This window comes from Hakea prostrata, chromosome 4 (genome assembly GCF_041222555.1).
Source record: "Hakea prostrata isolate BN-2017 chromosome 4, UWA_Hpros_2, whole genome shotgun sequence".
Taxonomy (NCBI): Eukaryota; Viridiplantae; Streptophyta; class Magnoliopsida; order Proteales; family Proteaceae; genus Hakea; species Hakea prostrata.
Genome location: NC_142603.1, coordinates 44,136,041 through 44,161,283, shown reverse-complemented (window position 1 = coordinate 44,161,283; position 25,243 = coordinate 44,136,041). Strand labels below are relative to the sequence as shown.

Sequence of the window (25,243 nt, the reverse complement as noted above, 5' to 3'; positions counted from 1 at the left end):
CAGTCTCAAAGAAATATATACATTCACTGTCCAGTTATACAAACATCAAACGTAACGAAATGAATGAGATTACATCTTCAACTTTAAAGGCATTGACAGATGGCAACACCTTGCCTTTATCATGAATCTGAGTACCTGTCAACATTTACAATAATGAGCTTTGCGGCCCAGTAAGCAATAAAGACAACCATGTAAGTAAGTCAGGCAATTCATTATGCATCGATTATCACATCAAAATCATATAACATCATACATTCCAAACTTTCCTTTTTTTTCTTCTTTTCCTTTATCATTTTCCTGTTCCTTTTTCCTTTTCTTTTCCTTTTCCTTTTTCCTTTTTCCTTTTTCATTAAACTAGACCTAAGCACTACCTGTAGAGAGAGCACCATCAGTCTAAACCACACAAGTGGCATCAGTCTCAACCACGCAAGTGGCATCAGTCTCAACCACACAAGTGGCATCAGTCAAAACCACACAAGTGGCATCAGTCTCAACCACACAAGTGGCATCAGTCTCTTGGCTCAAGGCCAGGTGTTCTCTACAGGAGGCCATCATCGGTCTAGTATATCTTTCCACTTTTCAGTCTCGCTTCATGCCCTCCCATTTGGGTACATAAGTACCAGGACTTACAGAAGCCATTACATTTTATTCCTTTCTTTATTTCTTTTATTTCCTTTCTTTTCTTTTCACTTTTCAGTCTTGCTTCATGCCCTCCCAGGACTTATAGAAGCCGTTTCATGCCCTCCCATTTGGGTACATAAGTACCAGGTCTTACAGAAGCCTTTAACATTTTATTCTTTTACTCTTTCTTATATTCACTTTCAAAATTGCCTTACCATGCTCTGCATATTTCCATGTACATTTTCATTTCAAACATCATTCAGTTTCATCTGAACACAATTCATGCAATTCAATCATTTAAATATAAGAGCATGACAATTCCATATCTGATAAGCATAAGCATCATTCAGTCTCATCTGAACACAATCATCATTTACATATGGGAGCATGATAATTTACATTTAACATGCATAAACATCCTTGCAAATTCATTATTAACAGTTCAAACACACTATCCACATTCCATTTCAACCAATTCAATCTAATCATTGAATTGTCATCCAATTCCATGCATTTTGTTCAATACACAAATTGCATCATCGAATAAATAACATAGACTTTATGTTGCCATGTGCATGCTACATATCTATTAAAGAAAAACACCAACTTATCATACATAGGTTGGTCAATATTACTTACCTATTTCATGTTCCATGCGTGTGGGTCTTGACCCAGATTCCGTTAAAATCCGCCCTCCCTGCATCTCGATCGATCAACGGCAATTACGAAAACGCAGGAGCCAACAGGGAAATTTTCCCTTTTTATATTATTTTCTCTCTCCTCTTTATTTTCTCTCTCCTCCTTTCTTGTCTTTTTCCTCTTTCTCCTCCTTTAATGGCTTCCCTTTTTCTGTTCTCTCTCCATTCAACTCCTTCTCTCTCCAAAGGCCTTCAATGGCTTCTCTTTTAATTCCTCTTCTTCTCTCTCCACTCCTCTTCTGTCCACTCGTTCTCTCTCCTCTCTTCTCTTACAGTCTTACCTCTCTTTTCTCTTTCTCTGCACGTTCTGCCTCTGCTCTCTCTTATGCTCTTCTTCTCTTTCTCTATTTCTATTTGATTTCTCTCTGTGTAATGACTTTCCTCCACGTTTTTCCACTTCTTTTCTCTATTCCTTATTCCCCACTTCCTCTCTGTCTTCCTTTTCTGAAGTCTGAAATTCCTTCTCTTACCTTGTAACTCCTCCTCAACTCTGCTACATGCATGCTCTGCTTCTTCTTTTTTTTTTTTCTTCATCTCTTTCTCTTTCCTCTCCTCCTTGACTATCTTCTAATCGTTTCTGTAAATCTGAAATCTTTCCTTCTCTTTCCTCTTTCTCTTTTCATTCCTCTGCACGTTTCTTCTCTCTCTGTATATTTTGTTTTCTCACTTCTCCTCTGCTCCTCTAATGGCTTCCACTCTCTCTCTCTCTTGTCTTTCTCCACTTACTCCTGCTTCCATCCACTTTCTCTTTGTCTCTCTCCTCACCTCTTAACTCTTCTGCAACATTTTCTTCACTCTACTTTCCTCTCTTAATCCTCTTCTCTTATTTTTCTTCTGTGTAATTTCTCCCCTACGCAGAAAGCAATCTTCCCCATTTAACTCTCTCTCCTCCATCTTAAGTCGGTTAATCTCTCCTCTTAGTCGGTTAATTATATAATATATATAAATTTTGGTAGGTAATTCATCAATCTCAATCTCATATAGCAAATAATAATGTATATCAGTAAACTACATCTTTATTATAGATTTTCTAAACAAATATAGATGCATCTTTATGGACTGATTAAGTGCATGATAAATATCAAATATATTTTCATAACAAATATAATTAGCTGCTAAATCAGAAGAAAAGGAGGCTTCGTGTATTGTTGCCATTAAGGGTGTCAATCGGTACGGTACCAACTTTGAATATCGAAAACCAGAACTGTACCGTACCGAATTTAAAGGGTACGGTACGGTTTCGGTATTTACAAAAACGGTTTGGTATGGTTTCGGTATTAAATCGGTACGAAAAAACAGTTTAAACACGGTATCTATTGCGGTACAATTTTGGTACGAATCAACTTATGCCACTTTTGTTATTAGTTCATTAAGATCTTAATGAAATTGTGATCAACCAATTGATAGAATTTGAAATTAACATAGATAAAGCAAGTAAATCTAATTAATAGTGACAAAATAAGTAAATCTAAGAAAATGAGTGAATGATGAAATGAAAATTTGAAATAGGGAATTAGGGATAGAGTAAATGTAAAGTGTTTTAATTGTAAATTACAATTTATATCTCTTAATTTGGTACAGTACCAATTCAGTACGTACCGATGGTATGAGTACTTAAAACCGGAATCGTACTCAAGAAATTCGGTTTTGGTACGTACCGTACCGAATTTTGAACGATACGGTATGATGCGATTTTAGACGGTATGGTTTGGTACACAATTGACACCCTTATTTGCCAATTTTTTTTATCAAATATTTGTATGCTCGGAGAATGCTTCCCAACAAAAGTGAATATGGAAGGCAGAATTTTGATTTGATGAGCTTAGGAATATTAAAATGAAGGGTAATTTTCATCTGGACCCCCTGAGGTTTGATCTATGTCATTTTTAGTCCAAAAATATTAAGACTTTGCATCTGCCTCCCCTGTACTATGAAAAAAGTCAATCTAAGGACAAATTATAATTTCTATGACGAATTTTCCCTTATTCTATTTTTTTTTTAATTTAAATTTTTTATATTTACATTTTAAGGAGTTAAAGTTTATTAAATTTACAAAATCAAACCCTCTTTCATTAACCGATTCCCAAATCCCTAGTTCTACGAATTCTAAATTCTTATTTGCTACTCACATTTAAATTCATTTTACCCACTTATTTTACCAATAATTTTCTGATTTTCCATCTCCATCGCTTCTGTCATAGGAGCCAAATTCAGAGAGAAAAGAGAAGAGAGAGAGAACGGGCCAGTGAGAAAAGAGTTCGCTAGTGAGAGAAGGGGCTTGGGAATAAACTCAGAGAGAGAAGAGAGAAGGGAGAGAGAGAACGGACCAACGAAAGAAGAGTGGCTAGTGAGAGAAGGGGCTTGGGAATAAAGAAAAAGTAAACTGTTTTCAGTTTATTGAAAAAAAAAAAAAAAAAAAGATTCGACTTCTTCTCCTCCACTATCTTATTACTTTTGTGTTTTTGGTTTTTAGATACTTGTAAAACTTGGAAAAAAAAAAAAGAAAAAGGTATGCACGAAACAGATTCCACTTCTTCTCCTCCACTATCTTATTTCTTTTATGTTTTTGGTTTTTAGATACTCGTGAAACCCTAGATTTTGGTTTTGGATTTCTTTGTTCCCTGTGTTCTTTTAATATGTGAAGCCCTAGCAGGGATTTGTTGTTAATTATTTTTTCTTTTTGATTTATAGGGTTTAACTTTTTAGGAAAATAAGGATTTAGAATTAGTAAAACCAGGAATTTAGAAATCAGATAATGGAGGGTCTTATTTTGTAAATTAATAAACTTTAACCCTTTAAAATGTAAAAATTAAAAGGGCAAATTCGTCATAGATGTGATAGTTTGTCCTTAAATTGACTTTTTTTATAGTACAGGGGAAGTAGATGCAAAGTCTCAATTTTTTTGACTGAAAATGACCTAGGCCAAACGTCAGGGGTCCAGATGAAAATTACCCTAAAATGAAAGTTAAAACGATAATAAAGAGTGATTTTTAATTTTGAGAAAGTTCCTCCCCCTTTCCTTGAGCACAGTTTACAAATTCATATCATCACTCGTGACTTGGTCACATTATCACTAGTTGCTTCTGCGACATCACATGGGTTTGTTTGTCTTATCTTAAAAAAGTTTCAGTAAATTACTTTTTTTCAAGAGATGACCACTAGTTACTTTTTCAGAGACACCCTGACATGATTATTACTTTATTGTCAGTTGGTAATTATGGCTGCTCAGCATGATTGCATGAAATACGGGATGGTAAGAAAACAGTGAAAAGGAAAGGATAAGTGGATAACTACTATTTTCGCTTGTTTTGAAAATTTAAACTAATCTTTATTCAGTTTTGATAAATGAAACATTTAGGTGATAAATTTTGTAAAAGAAAATTTAAATATAACCAATCGTGTAATTTTATTTTAAAAAAAAAGTATTTTAAAATAATTCAAATGATTTTTTTAATGTTATCAAGCAGCTCTCTTTCTTATTAAATATTTTATTAAAACAATAAATATAATATACAGCTATAAGTTATTTTCCATCACTATCGATCTAAGATAGAGAAAATAAATATCTGAAAAGCTGACATGAAATTCACTGAAAAGTTGAAAAAGGTCAAATCATCACATGGCATTTCGTCCTCGTTTTTAGAAAGGTGAAATCTTTTTAAAAGAAATCTATTAATTTACCAACAACATCATTGGAAAAAAAACACAGTGACAAATAACCACCGGCTCAACGCTGTCAACATTCATAATTTCATATCATCACATGGCATCTCGTCCTTATGTTAAAATTCTTGGCCGGCGCAGGATGACCGCCACGTGCCTGTCTAAAAAAATCTTAATCGTTGATTAATTATAAACTTATTTTTCTATAAACCGGCTAATAAATCTGGTTCTAAAATCAATTTGATTTTGTTTTATCCAATCAAATCACTCTACCTTCGACTCAATATTTGCACCTGTGACACCTATGGTTTCATCACCAGCCCTTTGTCTCTCATCCGATCATGAAACACATCCGACAACAAAACGGTGAGATCAAAATCATCCGTTGATCAAGCTTCAAGACATAGAAAACTATCAACGCTGACAATTGTTTTTTTTTTTTTTTTTTTTTTCAACCCAAGTTTCCAAGGTTTTGTCCTAACTAATCCAGTGTTCGACCTGGATCGCACACCTGGTTGTGGTGGGTAAGTCTCCCAGCAGGGAGTTTTTGCATCCATAATGTTTTGATATCAGAACCTTACTTAAGCGGATCAAGCTGCTTACCACTTGGACCAACCCCGTTGGTCACAATTGTTTTACATTAGACAATCTAACTTATTTTACTAAACAAATAAAGTGACTCATGAGGCCGGACCTAGATTTCCTTGTTTTTCGGGACGAAATGCCACGTGAAGATCTGACATTTTTCAACTCTTTAGTGAATTTCATGTTAGATTTTGAGATATTTATTATTTGTATCTTAGATTGATAGCGTATAGAAAATAACTCATAGGCGAACGCGGAGCTGTTCTTAAACCAACAACTTTTATTAATGAAGAGGTCGTAGATTCGATTCTTGCTAAGGCATATTAACATCTCCATCCCAACTTAAAACCCATTTGTTAAAAAAAACTCATAATTATGTATTAAATCTATTTTTTAATGAATTATTTAATAATAAAGAAAACTCTAGTATAACGTAAGAAAGTCATTTAAGTTATTTTAAATATCATTTTTTTTTAAATTACATGATTAATTACATATAAATTTTCTTTTACAATCCTACCAAAAAAGAGTTTTCTTTTACAAAAATTCGCACCCAAATATTTCATTTATCAAAACTGAATAAAATTAAGTTTAAATTTTCAAAACTAGCGAAAATAGTTGGTCCTTTTCACTGTTTTCTTACAATCCCGTGTTTCATACTTTCATGCAATCATGTCAAAGCTTTTATAATCACTAAAGTAAAAATCATGTGACGGTGTGTCGGAAAATGTAACAGGGTTGTTTCAAAAAAGTAATTTATTGAAACATTCTTTTAGGATAAAGACAATAAAAACCCATGTGATGTCGTCTGAAACGATTAGTGATGATGTGACTACTCACAAGTGATGATATAGAAATTCTTGAAATGTCATTTGAGTTAAATTGAAAGTCAAGCGATCAACGATGGTGTGTTGAAAAAAAGTTACTAGTGGTTATTTAGAAAAAAAATTAACCGGCTAAAATCTTTCTTTTGAGATACGACAAAGAAATCCATGTGAAACAAATGGTGATGATAATTTAAGGCACGTTTGATAATGTTCCGTTCTTCTGTCAGAAGAACGGGTTAGAGGCGTTTGATAAAACGGTTCGTTCTTCTATTTTTTAAGAACGAACCAGTCAGAAAAGAAAAGTGTTCTAAAGAACACTTTTTGCAGAACATCTAAAAGATGTTTTTACCAAAGAACAGAAACGAAAGTGATAAAATTAGTTCAAATTGAAGCTTTAAAACGAGCTTATCAAACACCAACTTTATTTTTCAACCTAAAAAAGAAGAAAAAAAAACCAACTTATTCTATTATTAGTGTTTTGAAAATATTTTCAGAACGGATTTATCAAACGCCATTTTCAAGCAAAGAACGGTTTTTTAGCACAGAAACATTAAAAAACGATTTTGCATAAAAACTGGTTTCTCAGAACAGAAACGTTACCAAACGCATACTAAGCAAGTGGTAAGAACCTTCTTAAAATTAAAGACCATCTTTGTTATTGTTTGAAGTTCCATTAATATTCCTAAGCCCATCAAAACGCTGCCCTCCATATTCACTTTTGAAGGGAAGCCTTCTCCGAGCAGATACATATTTGACAGAAAAAATGGCAGCAGCACATCAAGCCTCCTCTTCTTCTGATTTAGCTGCTAATTATGAAGTATTTTTGAGTTTTCATGGCAACGATGTGCGCAACAATTTTGCCGACCACCTCTACAATGCCTTAGTTACAGCTGGAATTCGAACCTTCAGGGACTCCGAAGAACTTCACAAGGGAAACAAGATTGAGAAGGAGCTACTCACTGCAATCCAAGAATCAAGCATCTCCATTCCCATATTTTCAGAGAATTATCCGTCGAGCAAGTGGTGCCTCAACGAGCTAACCCAGATTTCTAAATGCATAGGTATACAGATAGTCATGCCTATTTTTTACAAAGTTGAACCAAGAGATGTACGAAACCAAACAGGGATACATGAGAAGGCCTTTGAGCAACACCAAATCAATATGGCATCTGCATATGATGTGCAAAAGTGGAAGGAAGCTATGAAGAAGGTTGGAGAATTGAAAGGGTGGCACGTCGATGAGAAAACGTAAGTCAAAGAATTCCTTTTTTACTTGAGCATAGTTGATGTCCTACAAAACTATGCTTAGTCACCAATTATAGAATTGCATTAGTTGTATCGTTTACAGAAATATATTTCAATGGAATATTGAGAAAATAATACACAATGATTTTTTGATAACTTATGAAATTTATGACACAAGCTTCCAACATTTATCAGAATTAATCAGCATTGCTTGAGCCGCGTTCTTGATTTTGAGTGCTCATGTTTTGTGAAAAGTAACTTTTTGATCTAGTTTGAGTTTGGTTCCAACCACTGTTAGGAAGAAACTAATCAGTCCATACGGTAACATTATGTTTTTAAAATTCTGGAATGATAAGTAATGTTCAATAATTGGTACAAATCATGCAGTTAATCAGTCCATAAAGATGCATCTATATTTGTTTAGAAAATCTATAATAATGATACAGTTTTTTTTTTTTTTTTTTTTTTTTTTTTAATTTACTGATATATGTTATTGTTTGCTATATGAGATTGAGATTGAGATTGATGAATTGCCTACCAAAATTTGTTTAATTTACATGGTTAAATTAATTAATCTCATATGCATAGAACTGAAAAATGCAAATGATTTCGGAGCGATATTGGTTGTTAGTGACCATGAAGGTATGAGACATTAGAAATTTATTGCACAAAGTTTTTTAACTAGGATAAATACAAAAAACTTAAATGACATAATATCATTTTCTTACCTGTACTGTATTCTTTTCTTACCTTTTCTGTTTTTATATATTTGAGTTATGCAGATCTGAAGTAAAGGTGATAGAAGAAATTGTTCGTAAAGTTTATGCTGAATTGAAAAAGAAACCCATGAGTGAAGATGGCAATCTGGTTGGAGACATACAAATACACAAGTTGGGAGGATAATGGATGACTCCTTGGTCTTCCCTTCCTTTGTCAGTTGGGTGTTTTTGCTTATCTAAAGACCATTTATTTATAAACTCAAGATCTTTATTTGGGTTTGGATTTTGTATTATTAAAAAGGGATAATTATTATTGCCCCTTTGTACTTTGGTTTTATTACTAATCAAACATCTTTCTTTATGAAATTACTGTTGTCCCCTCACTTCTAACGGTGTTAAGTGGTTGTTAACATCAAATATGTAATGTCTATTTTGCCTTTTATTAAAATTAAGAAGTTAAAAAATATGACATTATCCTCATTTTTAGAAACTATATTGAATGTCAATTATATCCTTAAAATCTTATATTCTACAATAAATTTTAGCTTTGGTGGGACCACACACTTTGTACAATGGTTAGCATATATTAGGAGATTTTCAATTTTCAACTTTGAATTACATTTGATATTTCTTAATATTTTAGTTTCTATTTTAAGTTTTATTTAATCACATATTTCTTTTATTCGGCAAATTCTTTTTAAAGAAGAAAAATCAAGTATTTTCTGTATTCAGTAGTTTCTTTTTAGAAAAGAAAATTTAATTTAAAGTTAATTTCTCTCCATAGTTAATTAAGGATAGTATTATAACTTGCAAAAGAGTAAATAAGTAAAGAGATAATTGTAGGGTTATTTTTGGGTTTTTGAAAAAATATATAGATGCCACATCATCAGTAAACTAACTGAGCTTAACGGAAGGGGGCATTAGTAATTTTAGACATAGTTAAAGGTTGGATTAGCAATTTTAAAAAGTAAAGGGGATAAAGTAGTAATAAAATCAGAGTACAAGAGGGCAACAATAATTATCCCTATTAAAAATAGCCTCATAACGAAATGACCAGATTGTATAACAAGTGAGAATAAGAATGTTAAAAAACCATTTAAGTGTAAGTTTATTAAGTCCAAACTGATGAGATATAAGTGCAAAGCTGCATAAGATTATTGTGATGCATATAATCCATTATAAGGCCTAAGGGTCCTAATGCCTAGATGCATCTACTCCATTCCCAGTCCATAAGCACATACCATAGCCTCTCCTTGCATTTGCCACATAGAGCACAATCAAATTGGATTGTTGACCATCGGGCGATGACTGCCTTAACAGGAGGGATCCTTGCATGCAAACAACGCCAAAAAAATAGTTTAAACTTAGGGTGAATGTTGAATTTCCAAAAGAATGTCCACCATGTTTTGTTGAGAGCACAATGCTTTGCACACTTTTGAGTCAATAATCTATTGTAAGCAAGTTTAAACAAACATTTGTAGAAAGTTGTGAAATCTAGTAGTTTGTATTCTGATTAAGAGAAATACATACTATTGATGGCCAAATTAGGCAAGGTTGGAAAAGATAATTTGATTTCTTTTGTCAAAGAAGATCTTCTTTGTATCAACTTAACCAAGCTAACGATTCTAGGTTGGAAATGATGATTGATTTCACCAATAGTAGGGTTCTGGATTGATTTCACCCAAGGATCAATCCAAAAGAAGGTATAATGTCCATTCCCCACCTTCCTAAAGACCATCCCTGCAAGCTCCCGAATAATTTTCAAGCCATTCCAAACAAGAGCTGGTCTACTTGGAGGTTTTTGGGAAGTATTTAGTCCTAAAGCACCTAGCCCACACAGAGTCAGGTTCATTAATGAGTCTCCACCATTGCTTAAGGAGTAGGGCTTGCTTAACATCCTCTAGTTCTTTGAGCTCAAACTTGCATTCTTTTTAGGAAGACAACACTTATTCCAAGCTATTAGAATGAGATGTTTACCTAAATTAGTATGCCGAAGCTAAAACTTGTGACACAAAGAATCCATTTTTTTTGCAAATTTCCTTAGGAAACATTGAATATTTTATATTTTTTATGATATATATATATTTTAAATGAAAGTAATGTTGTTTTTGGGCTTTTTAATTTTAGAAAGGAAAATAGACATTAAATATTCAACTGTAATGGTTTCCTAACACCATTAGAATAAGGGGACAATTGTAATTTCATAAAGAGCAGAGCTCTTTTAATAATTATGCTATAATGCATGGGGCAAAATTAATTATTTATTTTATTAAATTAAAAAAATATATGATATTTAAAAGGCATTTGTGGCATTTAGTTTGACTCACCAAATCTGGATCATCACCCGGTTTTACCACCACAAAATCGGTGGGCCCCACTGGTAAAAAATTAATAATAAAAAAAAAAAACTCCCATCACCCAATCCCTGGGCCCCCTTGTAATTTGTGGTGATAAAGCGATCAGGGAGCACAAAGTACTCCCCCGGCGGATTGAGGATTCAGACTCTGACTCCTCCTATCTTCAAGTCATGGATCGACATGCATTCAGTGAATAAAATCAAATTCTGACCAAGGAGTGTCACTCTAAGTCAGCATCAAAATTTTAAGACTTGTCAAAAGCCGTGTATTCCATGTCTCATAAAAGAATGACAAGACTTGATCATGTACCTTTTGAGTTATAGGACTAAAATAGAGAAACTAAACAAGTTATTGCAGGCGTGGTTGATAATGTTCTTAAAAAAACGTTTTTGGCATTCTTCTGTTCTTTAGGAATGGAAGAACGGAAAAACGGGTTAGAGGCGTTTGATAAAACGATTCGTTCTTTTGTTCTTTAAGAATGGACCAGTCAGAAAAGTGTTCTATAAACGCTTTTTGCAGAACATCAAAAATATGTTTTTACCAAAGAACAGAAACGGAAGTGATAAAATTGGTTCAAATTGAAGCCTCAGAACAATTTATCAAACACCAACTTATTTTTCAACAAAAAAAAAAAAAACCAACATATTTTATTAGTGTTCTAAAAATATTTTTAGAATGGATTTATCAAACGTCCATTTTCAAGCAAAGAACGGTTTTTTAGTACAGAAACATTAAAAAACGGTTTTGCATAAGAACTGGTTTCTCAGAACGAAAACGTTACCAAACACATACTGCATTTCTTCAATCTACTCATTTTATGGTAATAACTTTGGAAATTTAATTTGACGTCTAATTTGTTCTCTAGTAATATACATAAGTTTGTTAACTAGATCAATAAAAGATCTATAATTAAAAGGACATGAAAGCCACTTATTGTAGATACTTTATTTTAAGTTGACATATCTGTGCTTTGTTTTATATTTTCAATTAGAGAAGGTATTTTTATTTTTGGGTAGAACTGTAGAAGAGGAAGGTAAATTGAGACATGATATATTGCATTTTTTTTTTTTTATGCAACTTCTTTTCTTTCTTTTCTTGAATTATTCACTGCTACTTTGCTGTTTTGTATGATTAATGGATGTTAAAAATACTTTTTTATTAATGACCCAAGATGATGTAAAACTAAGGAAACTTATTCTTAGTACATCTGGATTGTCTATTATGGAAAATTAAAATGAGGGAACAAATGGGAGTTTCTTACTGACTATGATCACTTGCATCGTCTTTTTCTTAGTTTTGTCCATGGAAAATTATTTAATATTTCCTTATTTTTTGGGAGGGATCATATAAAAATTAATTTTGATGGAAAAAGAAAAATGAATTTTCTTATATAATTGATGCTTTCTTCTTTATTGACTTTTGAATCATTTCATCCATATTCTTTTGGGAAAATCACAAGGACACTCCAAAATCTATAGTTAAAATTATAGACATCTCAAAAGTATATTATATTGACAAAGACATCCTAGAATGTCGACATCCTAGAATGTCTCTTAAACTGGCAGTCGCCCATTTTTTCTGTCAAAATGGTAAATTGAATTAGAAGAAAAGTCAAATATATTCTTAGTAATATTTTTGCACAAAAAATTACAATTACGTTTTTATCCTGTTTTACATATAATAACTCAAAAAGACCAACATATTCTTTATCTTTTCTTATTCTCCATCAAAATCTAAGATTTCTATATTACCAAAAAGAATCTATAATTTTTTTATTAAAAAAATCAAGCATTCTTACTAAAAAGGAAATATATATGAACTAGCAAAAACTATAGTAAAAATAGAACAAGTTATCGCTTTTTATTTTTCTTTTCGATCCCATGTCTAAATGCAAAAACCGAACTTGTGCGGTCCGAATCTTTTTTCCCTTCCTTATCAAATTTTAAGAAAAAGGGAAGAGCTGAATGGGCAAAACTTCTTGGAGATTGTAGGAAGAAGGAAAAATGGAGAAAGAGGATGGTTCGCCCCTGGAATTGGTGAAGAAAAACTGCCTTTGCAAAGTGCATGACATCAATGATTGAGCACTCGGCAACGAACGAAGAACGGAGCAAATGGTGAAGAATGCAAGATCATCTGAAGAGTAATTAAGGGAAGGAAGCTCTTCGAGATGAAAAGCAAGGGCTATTATTTGGATTTATTGAATTAAAATTAAAATTCCAGCAAAGGCAATATTGTAAAAACACACGCACAAAAAAAATTAGAAACAAGTGCTTAAGGGTATTGTTATAAAGTTACAAAATATTAAGCGTAATTTAGGAATTGTGAATTATTTAAACGTAGCTTAACGGAATCTACTAATGGAGTGTACTATTATGCCATTTCAAGAGACATATTTTGAGGTGTCTCTGCTAATGTGATAAATTTTTGGGGGTGCCTAAAATTTCCCCAATTTTTTTAATTGCTTTCTTGTATACATTTTTAACTCCATAGTCTGTCTTAAGAATCATTGTTGTGCGAGTTCCATGTTTTTAATAGAAACATGATTAGCGATGCTACTTATAAGCCATTCAAGATGTTGAATTTGGTGCATTCGGATTGGTTGCAATATTGTTGTCTCCGAGTGAAGTGTTATGTTTATAGGCGAATTTTTTTGATATAGTACTTCAGTAGGTCTTGGGCCTTAGTACCTATATAAAAGGCTACACATTTGAGAGATTGTTGTAAATATGTTTAAAACTTATTAATGTTATTTTATATAAATATCTATTTTAATCGTGTATTTTATCCATGGTTTTATTTAGTCCCACATCGGGTTGAGATGATCTGATCATATGGTTTATATATAGTAAGGGCCCATAAATTATTAATTTGGGCGACACGAATCGAGCCTGAATCCTCCTATAATTAGGGGATTTGGGGCGTGGGCTTTGATCTGGTAGGCCCATTTTGTTATGGGCCCTATTCTGGAGAGCCCACTGCTGGGTGAATACGTGGAGATGCCATTAGAGAATTACTCTTCTGCGCAGGAGGTCACCGGATAGGTACCTTCCTGAAGGGAGTTGAGCTGAAAGGTACTCTTACAAAGAGAGGTACTTTACCCTTTCACCCATAGCCTTTGGGGCTCTATATAAACTCAGTTTCGTGTTCATTCTGTACATTGAATTTCTCCTCCTCTTTCTTTCTCTCTCTCCCTGTTGTTGTTCTGTCAAGCAGTGAACATTACCTGATACATCTTAAGTGACCTTTCTGGGGTGCAACCTTAAAGGTTGGGCTGACTGATCTTGGGGTGAAGACACTGTAGAACCTGTATTGCACAAATCGGGGTCTTTAAATACCTTAAAGAAAGTACCTTTGGTACGTTTCAACTCTCAAGAAGAATTGTAAGATCAAGTGTATTTGCAGATTCCTCAACAACGTCTCAACAGAGATGATTTGGAGTATGCTTGAGTTCGTACATCCTTTGTGTGCTCTTTTCTTTTTTTTTTCTTTTTAATTTAAGTTTTACCCGTAGTTGGACACATCCAAGAGGCAAACGTGGATGAGGTGCAACCCACCTAGTAGGTCAATCACTTAAATTGACCTTCCCCTGGATGTATGACTCAATCTCCTACTGGTTATATGGGAGGATTTGATCATATATGGATATAATCTCATCCTTATGTTAACTTGAATGGTAAATCAAAAAAGTACCCTAGAATAGATGGCATCTTCCAGAGGACACGAATGCATCTTGGATAACATAAGAGAGAACATTCCTTCCTGAAGGACCACAAATGTGTATGGAAAAGAATACTCTTATGAAGCCAATGTCGTGCTTTTCCATTTCATTCTCATATTGAGAAAAACTAACTCGTGCTTCAATAATGAGAAATAATTCCCAAAAAATCCCTTCCCGAAGGGTTATTGGAGCATAGCTTCTAACTTTCTACTAACACCTGAGAATTGTCCAAGAATGCCCCCACGTACATTTTCGTAGCATCAAGTAAGGGTTCTAGTTGGGGTATCATACCAGTGGGAAGAAATCAGAGGGCTCCATCCAATGATACACAAGCCCTGCACGGCTGCACTCACTGTGCAAGATGTGAGTAGAAGAATAGTTCTAGTGGAAGATTCTGCCCCCACCAATCTTCTCATCTAGAGAACAATGAGAGTTGAAGTCCCCAAGCAGATCTAGGGGAGCATGCAAGTTCCCACAAGATAAAGAATGTCAATGTAAAGCACTCATCGTTGTCATTTGATCTGTGCACCATTGTCACACCTCACCTGCCGGTCTTGGTTACCCGCCCGACAACCTGTAGGTGCAATCAGTCACAAGATCCAAGGTTTTAGTCTATCAACAATATTTAAGACAAATAAAGATAATCAAGAGCAAAGATTATTCAATAACTGAATTAAAAGAATTACAGGAGTCCAAATACTCCAATAACAATAATAAAGGAAAGAAATAATGAATAAAATGAATAAAGGTTCAGCAGAAGTAAACAAAAGAGTTATATCAATTTTTTCCTAGTTTCCTTTTTTAAGTTTAAAAAGTGTTTCTCATGAATCTCAAGGTAGGGTGTCCTTTAGTTATTCTCTATTCGCTGAGCGAACTTTCTGACCACCTTCGTCTCTTGACCATCAATAGGTGCGATAAGCGCACTCCATGCAGCTGCAGGAGCTCCCGCACATGCTATTTCCATCTCCCACTGACGGTGCCACATCTTCTTCATACGTGATGGTTCCTTTATAGGAAACCAGTCCATCTTCCTGTATAATTCATTCTTCTGTGTAGGCTAATAAACATATACAAAATAAAGACGTGAGTTCTAGAGAACTCAGTAAGAAACAATCACAACTCCCATCAATTATCCAACAATGCCAAGATACATAAATAATATGAATGAATGCAAGTATGAATGATATTATGATTTCTAACTATGCAAGTCTCTAATAGTTGACATGCTTTAAGTTATACACCAGCCCTCCTTTGGGTAAGTCTCATCACTCTGATCCGGCAAGGACTGGTTACCTCTGTAGGGATCCTGGGAAAAAGGGAAGTCCACACTTGGCTCTCATTTCCATGGCTGGGGGTTAAGTCAACACTCTCTTACCACGACCATTGGTAATGAGTACTGGTGCATGTCGGAGTTTCTAATCCAATGCAAGGTCATACTGGTTACATGTCTACATAAAGTCCAGATACATCCCCTATGGCACCAACCAACTCGGTTAAGTATCCTTCGCAACCTAGGAGAGAGAATCCTCATGGACTGGTTACCGCTGTTGGACTCCACTCCTTAACCCTATGGTCATCCACATATTATTGGGGTGGATGCTCTCATGATTCCTCACGACACCCGGTCCGATCCTTGGACATCCATAAGCCCAACCCTAACATATGCAACCCTACCATTTACATGACTAACAGTGGACCAATGTCTCCTCACTGTCATCAAGGGTCACTCGGTTTCAATCCCCCTACCGAAAGGGTAGTAGCATGTGGGGTACCTAGCCATGCAATTCTAGACTCTACCTAATAATGTCATCAAATAGTAAAGACAATGATGGAGACATCAGCAGGCATGTGTCCCATTCCACAACCTTCTGATATCCCTAGCTAAGATATCCCAAAAATAGATACTTCATCCATCCGAACCATATACCAACTATCATCAATACATAACATTCATAATCAACACAATATGTATGTAAGTAAGACAGACAGCAGTAAAGTAATATGATTTATATTTAAGACATGAATACAGCAGCATATATAAAGAAATACAATTCTAAATAGACACTAGATCAACATATTACAAGTCTATTCAAAAGATAGGATGAATTGTCCTTACTTGCATATAAGTGAATTGTTCGCAAAATGGAATCCGTTAACTATTATAAGACTTTTCTTTCAAATAGTGAATACCTATACACAGGGTTATAATAACATATAAGTTAAATGAAGCAATTTGAATCAGAACCAAATACCATTTGGTCTCTGTTTACCAGTAGGTCGCTTAAGTTGAGCGACCGCCACTAGTGACCGCCCCAAAAACAGAGAGTTTCAATCCGAAACTCAGGCCTCTGATCACTCGTTTTCAATCCGGGTTTCGAGTAATCATGACCTAAGTCTCAAATCTAATACTCCCTAAGCTAGAGGGTGAGGGAAAACTAACCATTACCATCAATAGATTACCCAGAACTCTCCCCTTGAATGGATTATCCTTCTCACGAAAACAGGGTTTCGTTTACGGGTAATTCATCTCAAGTAGATTGGAAAGAGAGTCACAATGATCCAAGGGGGTAACCACAAAGACGAGGGGATTGGTTAATACTAATTTAATGGACAAAGAGAGTAAAGAACAAATGATTAATTCATTACCTCACGCCGAAAGTCCAGAAAAGGAAAGGATTGATCTCCAAGTCACTGCCAGCACTTCAGATCCACTTTCGAAGCGTCCCCGCAACCGTCTAACCTCTAAATTTAGCAACCACGAATAAAATATTCGTTACTTAGACGAGGGTTGCCTTTTATAGAAGTCAGGGGGCAAAATAGGGCAAAATCCCCGAAAACAGACCAGGCAGTCGCTTGATTTAATCGACCGCCACTAGCAACTGCCCCCATGTAATTTGCCATACAAGGGTGCTTTTGCTAGGGGGTTGATACCCAAATCCAACCTAGCCCTAAAGAAGAGATGGGGGAGATCTTACCTTCATTCCGGACATCTCCGAACCACATTTGACTTCTAGAATTCCAAAAACCAAGCAAGGCAGGCTCTTCAGACAAAGGATCCAGATCCATGGGTTCAGGATACGGATCTTGGACTTCAATCTGGACACTCCACATACTTATCCGACTAGACCTTCGGGTTCTCAGACCTGAAATACGGATCTCGGGTTAGAAATACGGGGGTTATTACAACCATGGTCACAAAAGACCTCTTTGATGGGATTTTGCTTGGGTCCAGCGCATTATTAATCGTGTAGGATCGTCAAGCCAAACACAATGGGCCGTCGGTCCAAATTTTCAATGGTCGTGATCGAAATTTCGACCGAAATTTTGGATCTGACGGTCCGAAATCTTGGCTTGACGGTCATGCGCATGACCCGAGCAATTTTGACTTTGATGTCACTATAATACACACTTCCCAATGTAGGTTTTCCAAAGGCATTGCACATCCAACAAAGCACTATCTCACATTGTCCAAAGTCTCTCGAATCAAATCACTCATAATTGTTAACCCAATTCTATTGGGGAATGAAAGCAAGGACCATCATCGAGAATTTTCCAGACGTCTCCTCGGCACAAACAAACTCAACTTTTTCTTCACATCTCTTTCCCGTACCATTATTACCTTGCGGATTTAGGATTTTTTCAAGCACCCAAATAAATCATCAATTAGAGTTGGAGGAGGGCATAGGGATGCCACAACTAGGGCTGTCAATAAAACCTTCTTTAGCCCAAACCAGCCCAAACCAGCCCAAACCCACCTTGAGCCTGACCGGAGCTCAGCTAGACTTTTATAATCCAAATTAGCGAGGGTTTAGGTAAGCAAATAACTAGCATTGGTAGGGTCGGGTAGGCTTCAGGTTTAGCCCTTGGGCCAACCTAGCTCGGCCCTACCTGAACCTGTGTTGTTAAGTTAGTCAAATTTATGTGCAAATTGAGTTTGAATAATAATTTAATCTAGTATTGAACTATCTATCTATCTTAATGGATTGGCTTGCTTAGTGTTGCGTCTAGAACTTCTTCGAGAGCCGGATATTGAGATGACCACCTTAAGAGCTCGCCAACCAAGTAGGAATAACTAGGATGCCTGCACACACAAAGAAAGCAAGAACGGTCCGGCCTAGTTTTGGCCGAGGAACCGCCTCCGACGCTCAAGGTCAGCCTAGGCAACAATAATGGTTCTTGAGAGAGTTCTAAAGAACGTAATGAATAATTACTCAGATGAAAGTTCTCGTACCTTTCTCCATGTAGGAGGTGGGTTTATATAGAGGTTACCTGGAGGCGGCGATTCCTTAAGTTTCGGATCGACAGTTGAGGAGTGAGTGGAGTAGTGGAATAGCGGCTCCTTCTTTGTCGCACCTGATAGTGCCGTTATGCTGACTCACCTCCCCAATTCTCGGAATAGATATGCTGAGTGTTTATGCGTAACTAACTTTTCTTGACTTGGTCAAGAGAGTCTTCTGAGAAAAGCTTGAATTGGATATAGATATATATTTTTTCCAAGTGTGGCACTCGGGACCTTTCTCCAACGAAGAAATGAACCTGCCCAAGAGGGAGGTATCTCTCCCGAATGAGGCCCTTGGGACCTTCTTCAAGGATGAGGTGAGCCATTCCATATGAGAGGTGTCTCTCCCGAATAAAGCCCTCGGGACCTTCTTCAAGGAAGAAATCAGACAACCCAAAGGGGTGCATCCGTCCCGAGTGAGGCACTCGGGACCCTTTATGAGGGAAGAGATGCACTAGCCCGAGGGAGGTGTATCTCTCCCGGGGGGGGGGGACTCGGAACCTTAGTTCCCCACAACACTTAGCAAACACTAACACTTAACAACTGACAAGAGGTTAAGAGTTGCAATCTCTTGGGTGCCACTAACCCAAGTATTTTGTTTTGTTTTCAGGTTTAAAAATCTGGACCAAGTCAATGTAAAGAGAGGGTTAACCCAACCTTGTCAAAGTGACAGGGTAACTCTTTTTTTTTTTTGGTGAAAGACAGGGTAACTCAGGGTATTGGGTTTGGGGTTCTCAAATCTTTGTATGGTTGGGTAGGATGTGGGTTTTGGGGTTTAGGTCTTTGGAGTAGGCTTGGATTTAGACAGACCACCCAGCCTGTTGACACCCCTAGCCTTAGCCCGGGCTTCTTTCACGTTGCTGGTCGTCCTTCATGAAAGAGGTCTTCTGTTGTATCAGTTCCTTCAGTATCATGACTGAGGCGAGATACTACCTGGGGTGGGACCCTGGGAGGGTTTGACTATATAAAAAATATAATCTTACACTGTCCGTAATTTGAATGTTAAATTGAAAATCTGAATCCCTCTTTCTTATTCGTATGTGTTATGTGTAAGATTTCAACTCTGCCCTGGGATTTTTGATATAAAGTTCTTCGTAAAGAAACCTTGTGAGATACTCAAGAAGCAAAGTAATGAGTTGTGAAGCTTGAAACATAACAAGCTCACCATATGTTCTGCTTAGGTAACACCATAACTTGGGTCTTGGGATGATTTATGTACAGATTTCCATCTGAAATTTGTTACATCATCTGACACACATGGCCTACTTCAATTGAGTAACTGCACGCACATTGTGGTTTTGTTTTACCCAGCGGTAGGAGGGAGAGGAAGCAGGCGCGGCACAAGGATCAAATTTGGTGTGTTAACTGCTTATAAACAAGAAAATACAAAATCTGTTTTCTGCTCTCAACAACAAAGAAAATTTGCGTGAATGATCGAAATTTGAGTCACATGCCTAGATATACTTTTTCAATTTTATATTTCCTTTCTTCCTCTTTTAAACAAATTTTTTTTTTTCATATGAATCCATTAAATGTTCTTAGATATATTTACTACTTTTTTTTTTTTTTATTACTTCTTCCTCCATCTTTTATCATAAATCTATTAAACATGATTAGATATACTTTCTTCTAATTTCTCCTTTTTTGAGAATTCATCAAAGGAAAATGAAAATGAAAATGAAAATAAAATAAAAATTAAAACTAAAAATTTATATATAAAAAGAGGAATGTAAAAATAAAGGAGTCCATACAGAACTATTTTAGTGGTTGAAACCAACCCCTCTTATTGAAGAGGTCGTGGGTTCGACTCTGGCTTAGGCATATTAATATCACATCACCTAATTTTTATAAGGAAAAAAAAATAAAAAAAGAGAATAAAATTACTTTAATCAGCTAAAGGGACAAAAGTAGAGGGTAATTTGATAATTTTAAAATAAGAGTAGGGAAGAGGTATGGGTTCACTTCTCTAGGAAAATCAAAGGTGAAACTTTTGAGTCGAGAGTAAGACCATGGTACATTATGTCGCCGATTTATAGCCAAAATGTCGCGATAAATCGGAATGTTGCTGCAGGGCGATACGACACTGGACTTCGACACGACATCAACCGAAAGTCGTCGAAAAGTGGTCGAAAAATCGCCGGAAAATCGTGAACGGCGAAATATCGACCGAAATCGAACTACCGTTGCCGCTCTTCACCTTCTCCGACTCAGATGACGGAAAAACTTCACTGCTCTCTCCCTCTAATCAGGTGACGAAAGGCAAGCTAATCTCTGCAATCACCGGAGATGTCGCTGCAAACAGAAAACTCAGTGAAAACTTGAGAGAGTTCGAGAAGATCGGATTTAGGAACAGAGGACTTCTCTAGCTTGTTCGTCTCTAAAGCGAGCTCTCTCAGTCTAAAATCGATCACAGATTCCGACAAATTCTCATAAACTACTCCAGAATTACCGTCGGTGGCAGAAGCAAATGAGTTACAAGAATCATCTTGGGAGAAATTGGAACGAATCGTTCGCATGGAACGACCAGGAGTTCTCTAAACCCTAGAACCATGGAGAGAAGATATGGTAGTGGAGGAGTAACGATTCTGTGCTGTTGAGACTTGAGAGAAATCGATTGGAGTGAGAATCTCCCGCAGTGGGCTAGCAGCAACATTCCAGCGATTTTGTGGAGTTCCTGCCACCGCCAATCTCTCTTGCTGCAAAAATCCGTAGCCATCTCCAACGATCTCTCCAAAAACCCATCTCTAGAGATCGATCTCTGCAAAAGCCGTTGCAAAAACCCATCTCCGACAATCTCTCTCTCTGCATAACCCGCTGCAAAAACCCTCTCTCTCGCTGCAAAAACATGTGAGCTCTCTCTCTCTCTCTCTGCTCTCTGGCAATTTCGGTTTCCCTAATTGACATATGTGTGCCCTGCAAAGCTGCAACAGCATGCTCTGTCTCTCTGTAGTGGTGAGCTGAACTCCATCAAGAATCAAGATTAATTTCAGTAGATCTTGCAGCTAGCCATCCTGAATCCAGCACCGTCTTCCCGATCGCCCCCATTCTCTAAACCCTAAACCAGGTAGTAGAGGAGTGAAGGATGACTACAAATTTACCCCCTGGCCTGAGTCGCTGGGATATTACATATGCGGCCACTAGGAGTTGAACTCATGACCTCTCCACTGAGAAGCAAGTTCCTAACCATCCTACTACTACTCCATTGATAAAGAAACAAACTTGCTAAACCCTTATGCCATCTTATACTTTTAAGACCGTAGAGATCCTCAATTATAATAAGTCAATGTGATCAAAGGCCAAACATATATATTACCCAACCCAAAAGTTGTTCCTAATCAATGAAGCCCAGTTTGTTCCTAAAAAAAAAAACTAGTTCACTCTCATGTGCAAAATGCATGTGGACTTTAGCTTTTCTTATAATTAGACAGAATAATTCTTAGTGTCATGGATTTCTTTTGATAATTTGTGTCTAAAGAATCTTTAGTTATAATTTTGATATTTGTTAAGAAGAATTCTTAACGCTATTAAAACGAAGTGAATGATGAGAGTTGGCTATGGGCAAAAAACAGAGGTAGATAGGATCGTCCCAGCTTTGGTTGGTAATGAGATAGGGCGATGCATAGTGTATTCACTTCAATTGTATCAAAATGGACATAAACATATCATGGGATCTCAAAATTCTTTCTTACGGTTTCTCTTGGCATAGAGGGAAGAACAAGACCAAACTGCAGGCTGGTTTTAAGACTTTCCTTACCAAAGCCATTAAGACCTCCGAGGAAATCTCATATTCGAAGTACGTGAATTTCTTGCTTTGTCCTCCTGGCATGCAAGTTGCAGTAGAGTTTCTCCCTTTAGCTATTAGGCTAGAAATAAGGGCTTTTGGCTTTGGGTCCTATTTTCCATGTTTTTTTTTCTTGAATAGGGGAATGCTCGAGTGACTTACAACTTTCAAAGCTTCAATGGCCCAATCGGGTTTTTACAACTTTGGTCGGTACTTACTTTTCTTGAGATCAGCCTGTTGTGTCTAGAACTTCTTTGAGGGCTGGATACTGAGATGATCACCTTAAGAATTCCTCAGCCAAGTTTAGAATAACTGAGATGCCTGCACACACAAAGAAAATAAGAATGGTCCGGCAAAGTTTTGGCCGGGGTACCGCCTCCGACGCCCAAGTCAGCCTAGGCAACAATCAGAGTTCTCAAGAACGTAATGAATAAATGATCAGATGAATCATGTACCTTTCTCCGTGTTGGATGTGGGTTTGTATAGAAGATACCTGGAGGCGGTGCTTCCTTGAGTTTCGGATCGTCAGTTGAAGAGTGAGTGAAATATCTTCGGAGTTACGGCTCCTTCTTAGTCGAACTAGATAGAGTCGTTATCTGATAACTCATCTCCCCAATTCTCGGAACGGCCTTGCTGAGTAGTTATCTGTAACTAACTCTTATGACTTGGCCATCTGAAACGTCACTCTTGAACTTAGTCCAAGTAGGATTCTTAAGCTGATTCCGAACATGTTCCTTGAAGGGGTGGATATGTTTCCTCCTAAGGGGGTCAATAAGCTTCCTCCAGAGGGGGTTTTCTGTCTCTCTCATGAGAGAGCACCATTCCTCCTGAGCATGCAAAAGACACATGTCCCGAAGGATATGTGTTTTACTCCAGAGGGGATTCTCTGAATCCTCTTAAGATGATTTCTCTACCCCGAGTGGGGGTGTGTCACTCCCGAGTGGGTACTCAGGATTTATGCTATCCACAACAGAGCCCCTCATTCCGTGTGGTTGGTTTCTCGAACGCATGGAATGTGTTTTTCATACTTTTTCTGGAGAAACTTCAAGGCATCGTCTCGAAGGGTGGTTAATTTGGTGACTTTAGATTTTTTTTTTTTAAGTTTTTGGGGTAAACCTGGAAAGAGTGGTTACTTTGGTGATTTTAGTTTAAATGATTGGTGGGGGGTTTTTGATCTAAAGTATACTATAAGAAAAGAAGGCAATTGTGACGGACTTTACCATGGAAGGTAACTGTGGTAAAAGGTAGTGTAATGTAATGATAATAAGAAACAATCATATTCAATAGCGTATTTGCCATGGAAATCAACTTCCCTAGCATTAAGTCCATCACACTAATGTCAAAAGTTTTGGTATTCAATGTAATGTTTGCTATGTTCCTTCAAATAAATGTTTTTTAGCACAAAAAAGAAAGAAATAAAAAAAATGTAATATTTGCTATGGATGTCAAATTCCGCAGTATAAAATCCATCTCATACAAGGGTTCTCAAAGCCATGGTATACTTATATACAATTTGCGACAGCGTTGGATTCCGATGCCATAAGTCCATCTCATAAAACAGATTTCAGGAGCCGTGGTATTTAATATATTATTTGGTACGTAAAAGTCCATCTCATACTATGGTTCTTAGTTAGGTACGTGTGTCGATATTTCGAGGTGTCGCTAGGGGCGACATGAAACCCCCAGTGACATGATAAATTCATTTTATTGGCGAAAGATCGCCAGAAAGTCGTCGATTCTCCGACGAACCAGCAAAAGTCGCTCGAAACTTAACGATATTTGGTTCGAAAACAAATTATTAGAGGTAAAAGTCAACTAAAATGAGTTGCAGAAACAAAGATTTGAACTGCGTGAACTGTGTGAACTGTCTATCGCTGGAATGAGCAAATTCTCCCTCTGTGTTCGTTTTCATGTGAGTAGGTGCTTCAATGATTTAATTTCGCTTCACCTTGCTTGCTCTTTGGAGTTATTCAAACTTTTCTTCAAACATTTCGGTGACTTTCACGATTTGACGATGAAGTAGAAGTGAAAAAGATGAAGAAGATGAAGTGCAGACTGCAGAGGTGCAAAAGTGCTTCTGAAATAACAAAATAGGGTGTGCGTGGGCATGGATTAGCTTTATGGTAAATTGGATTTTGAAATCCGTGAAAGTTAAAGTCCGATTTTGAAACCCGTGAAAGTTAAAGTCTCTCTCCTGTTTTTGTTTTTATATTACATTAATTAAAGGTAAAACGTAAAAGACCTGTCCCTCTTCTATCACACGTTAATTACTTCTATCCCTTGTGTTTTATAGCACATTAATTTCACCGAAATATCGCTTGTGTCGCCAGGCACCGACACGACAACACCAGATGACATTTCGGTCCATGGTTCTTAGAAGCCGTGCTATTCAACATACTATTTTTGCTATGGAAGTTGAAGTCTGTAGCATAGGGTTTATCTAATGTATATGTTATTCGAATGGTGTTTTCTTAAATGGCCAACCTTAGTCTTTGGACTGGGTTAGTTGTGATCTGGTTCAAGAAATTAAAAGGCTATCGGATTGTTTTAATTTTGTTCGTTTTGTTTTTGTGAATAGATCTAACAATCATCATGCTGACTTTCTTGCTAAAGGGGCCAGGATTCTTCAGTTAAGTCGAATATGGAGGGATTCTCCTCCTTTGTGTATTATAAACTCTTCTATTATTTCCTTTAGATTTAATCTAGAGGTATTTCAATGAATCTCTATTTGGCCAAAAAATAAAGACCAC

General features: G+C 36.4%; 1 protein-coding gene across 1 annotated transcript; it reads left to right on the top strand.

Annotated features, from left to right (window-relative positions):
* The first annotated feature begins 7,060 nt into the window (after positions 1 to 7,060).
* Positions 7,061 to 8,732, top strand: LOC149019031 (toll/interleukin-1 receptor-like protein). Its single transcript, XM_089154462.1, has 2 exons — positions 7,061 to 7,642; positions 8,422 to 8,732. Exons 1-2 carry the CDS (start codon positions 7,158 to 7,160, stop codon positions 8,540 to 8,542), a joined length of 606 nt encoding a protein of 201 aa, XP_089010588.1. The 5' UTR covers positions 7,061 to 7,157; the 3' UTR covers positions 8,543 to 8,732.
* Positions 8,733 to 25,243: the final 16,511 nt, after the last annotated feature.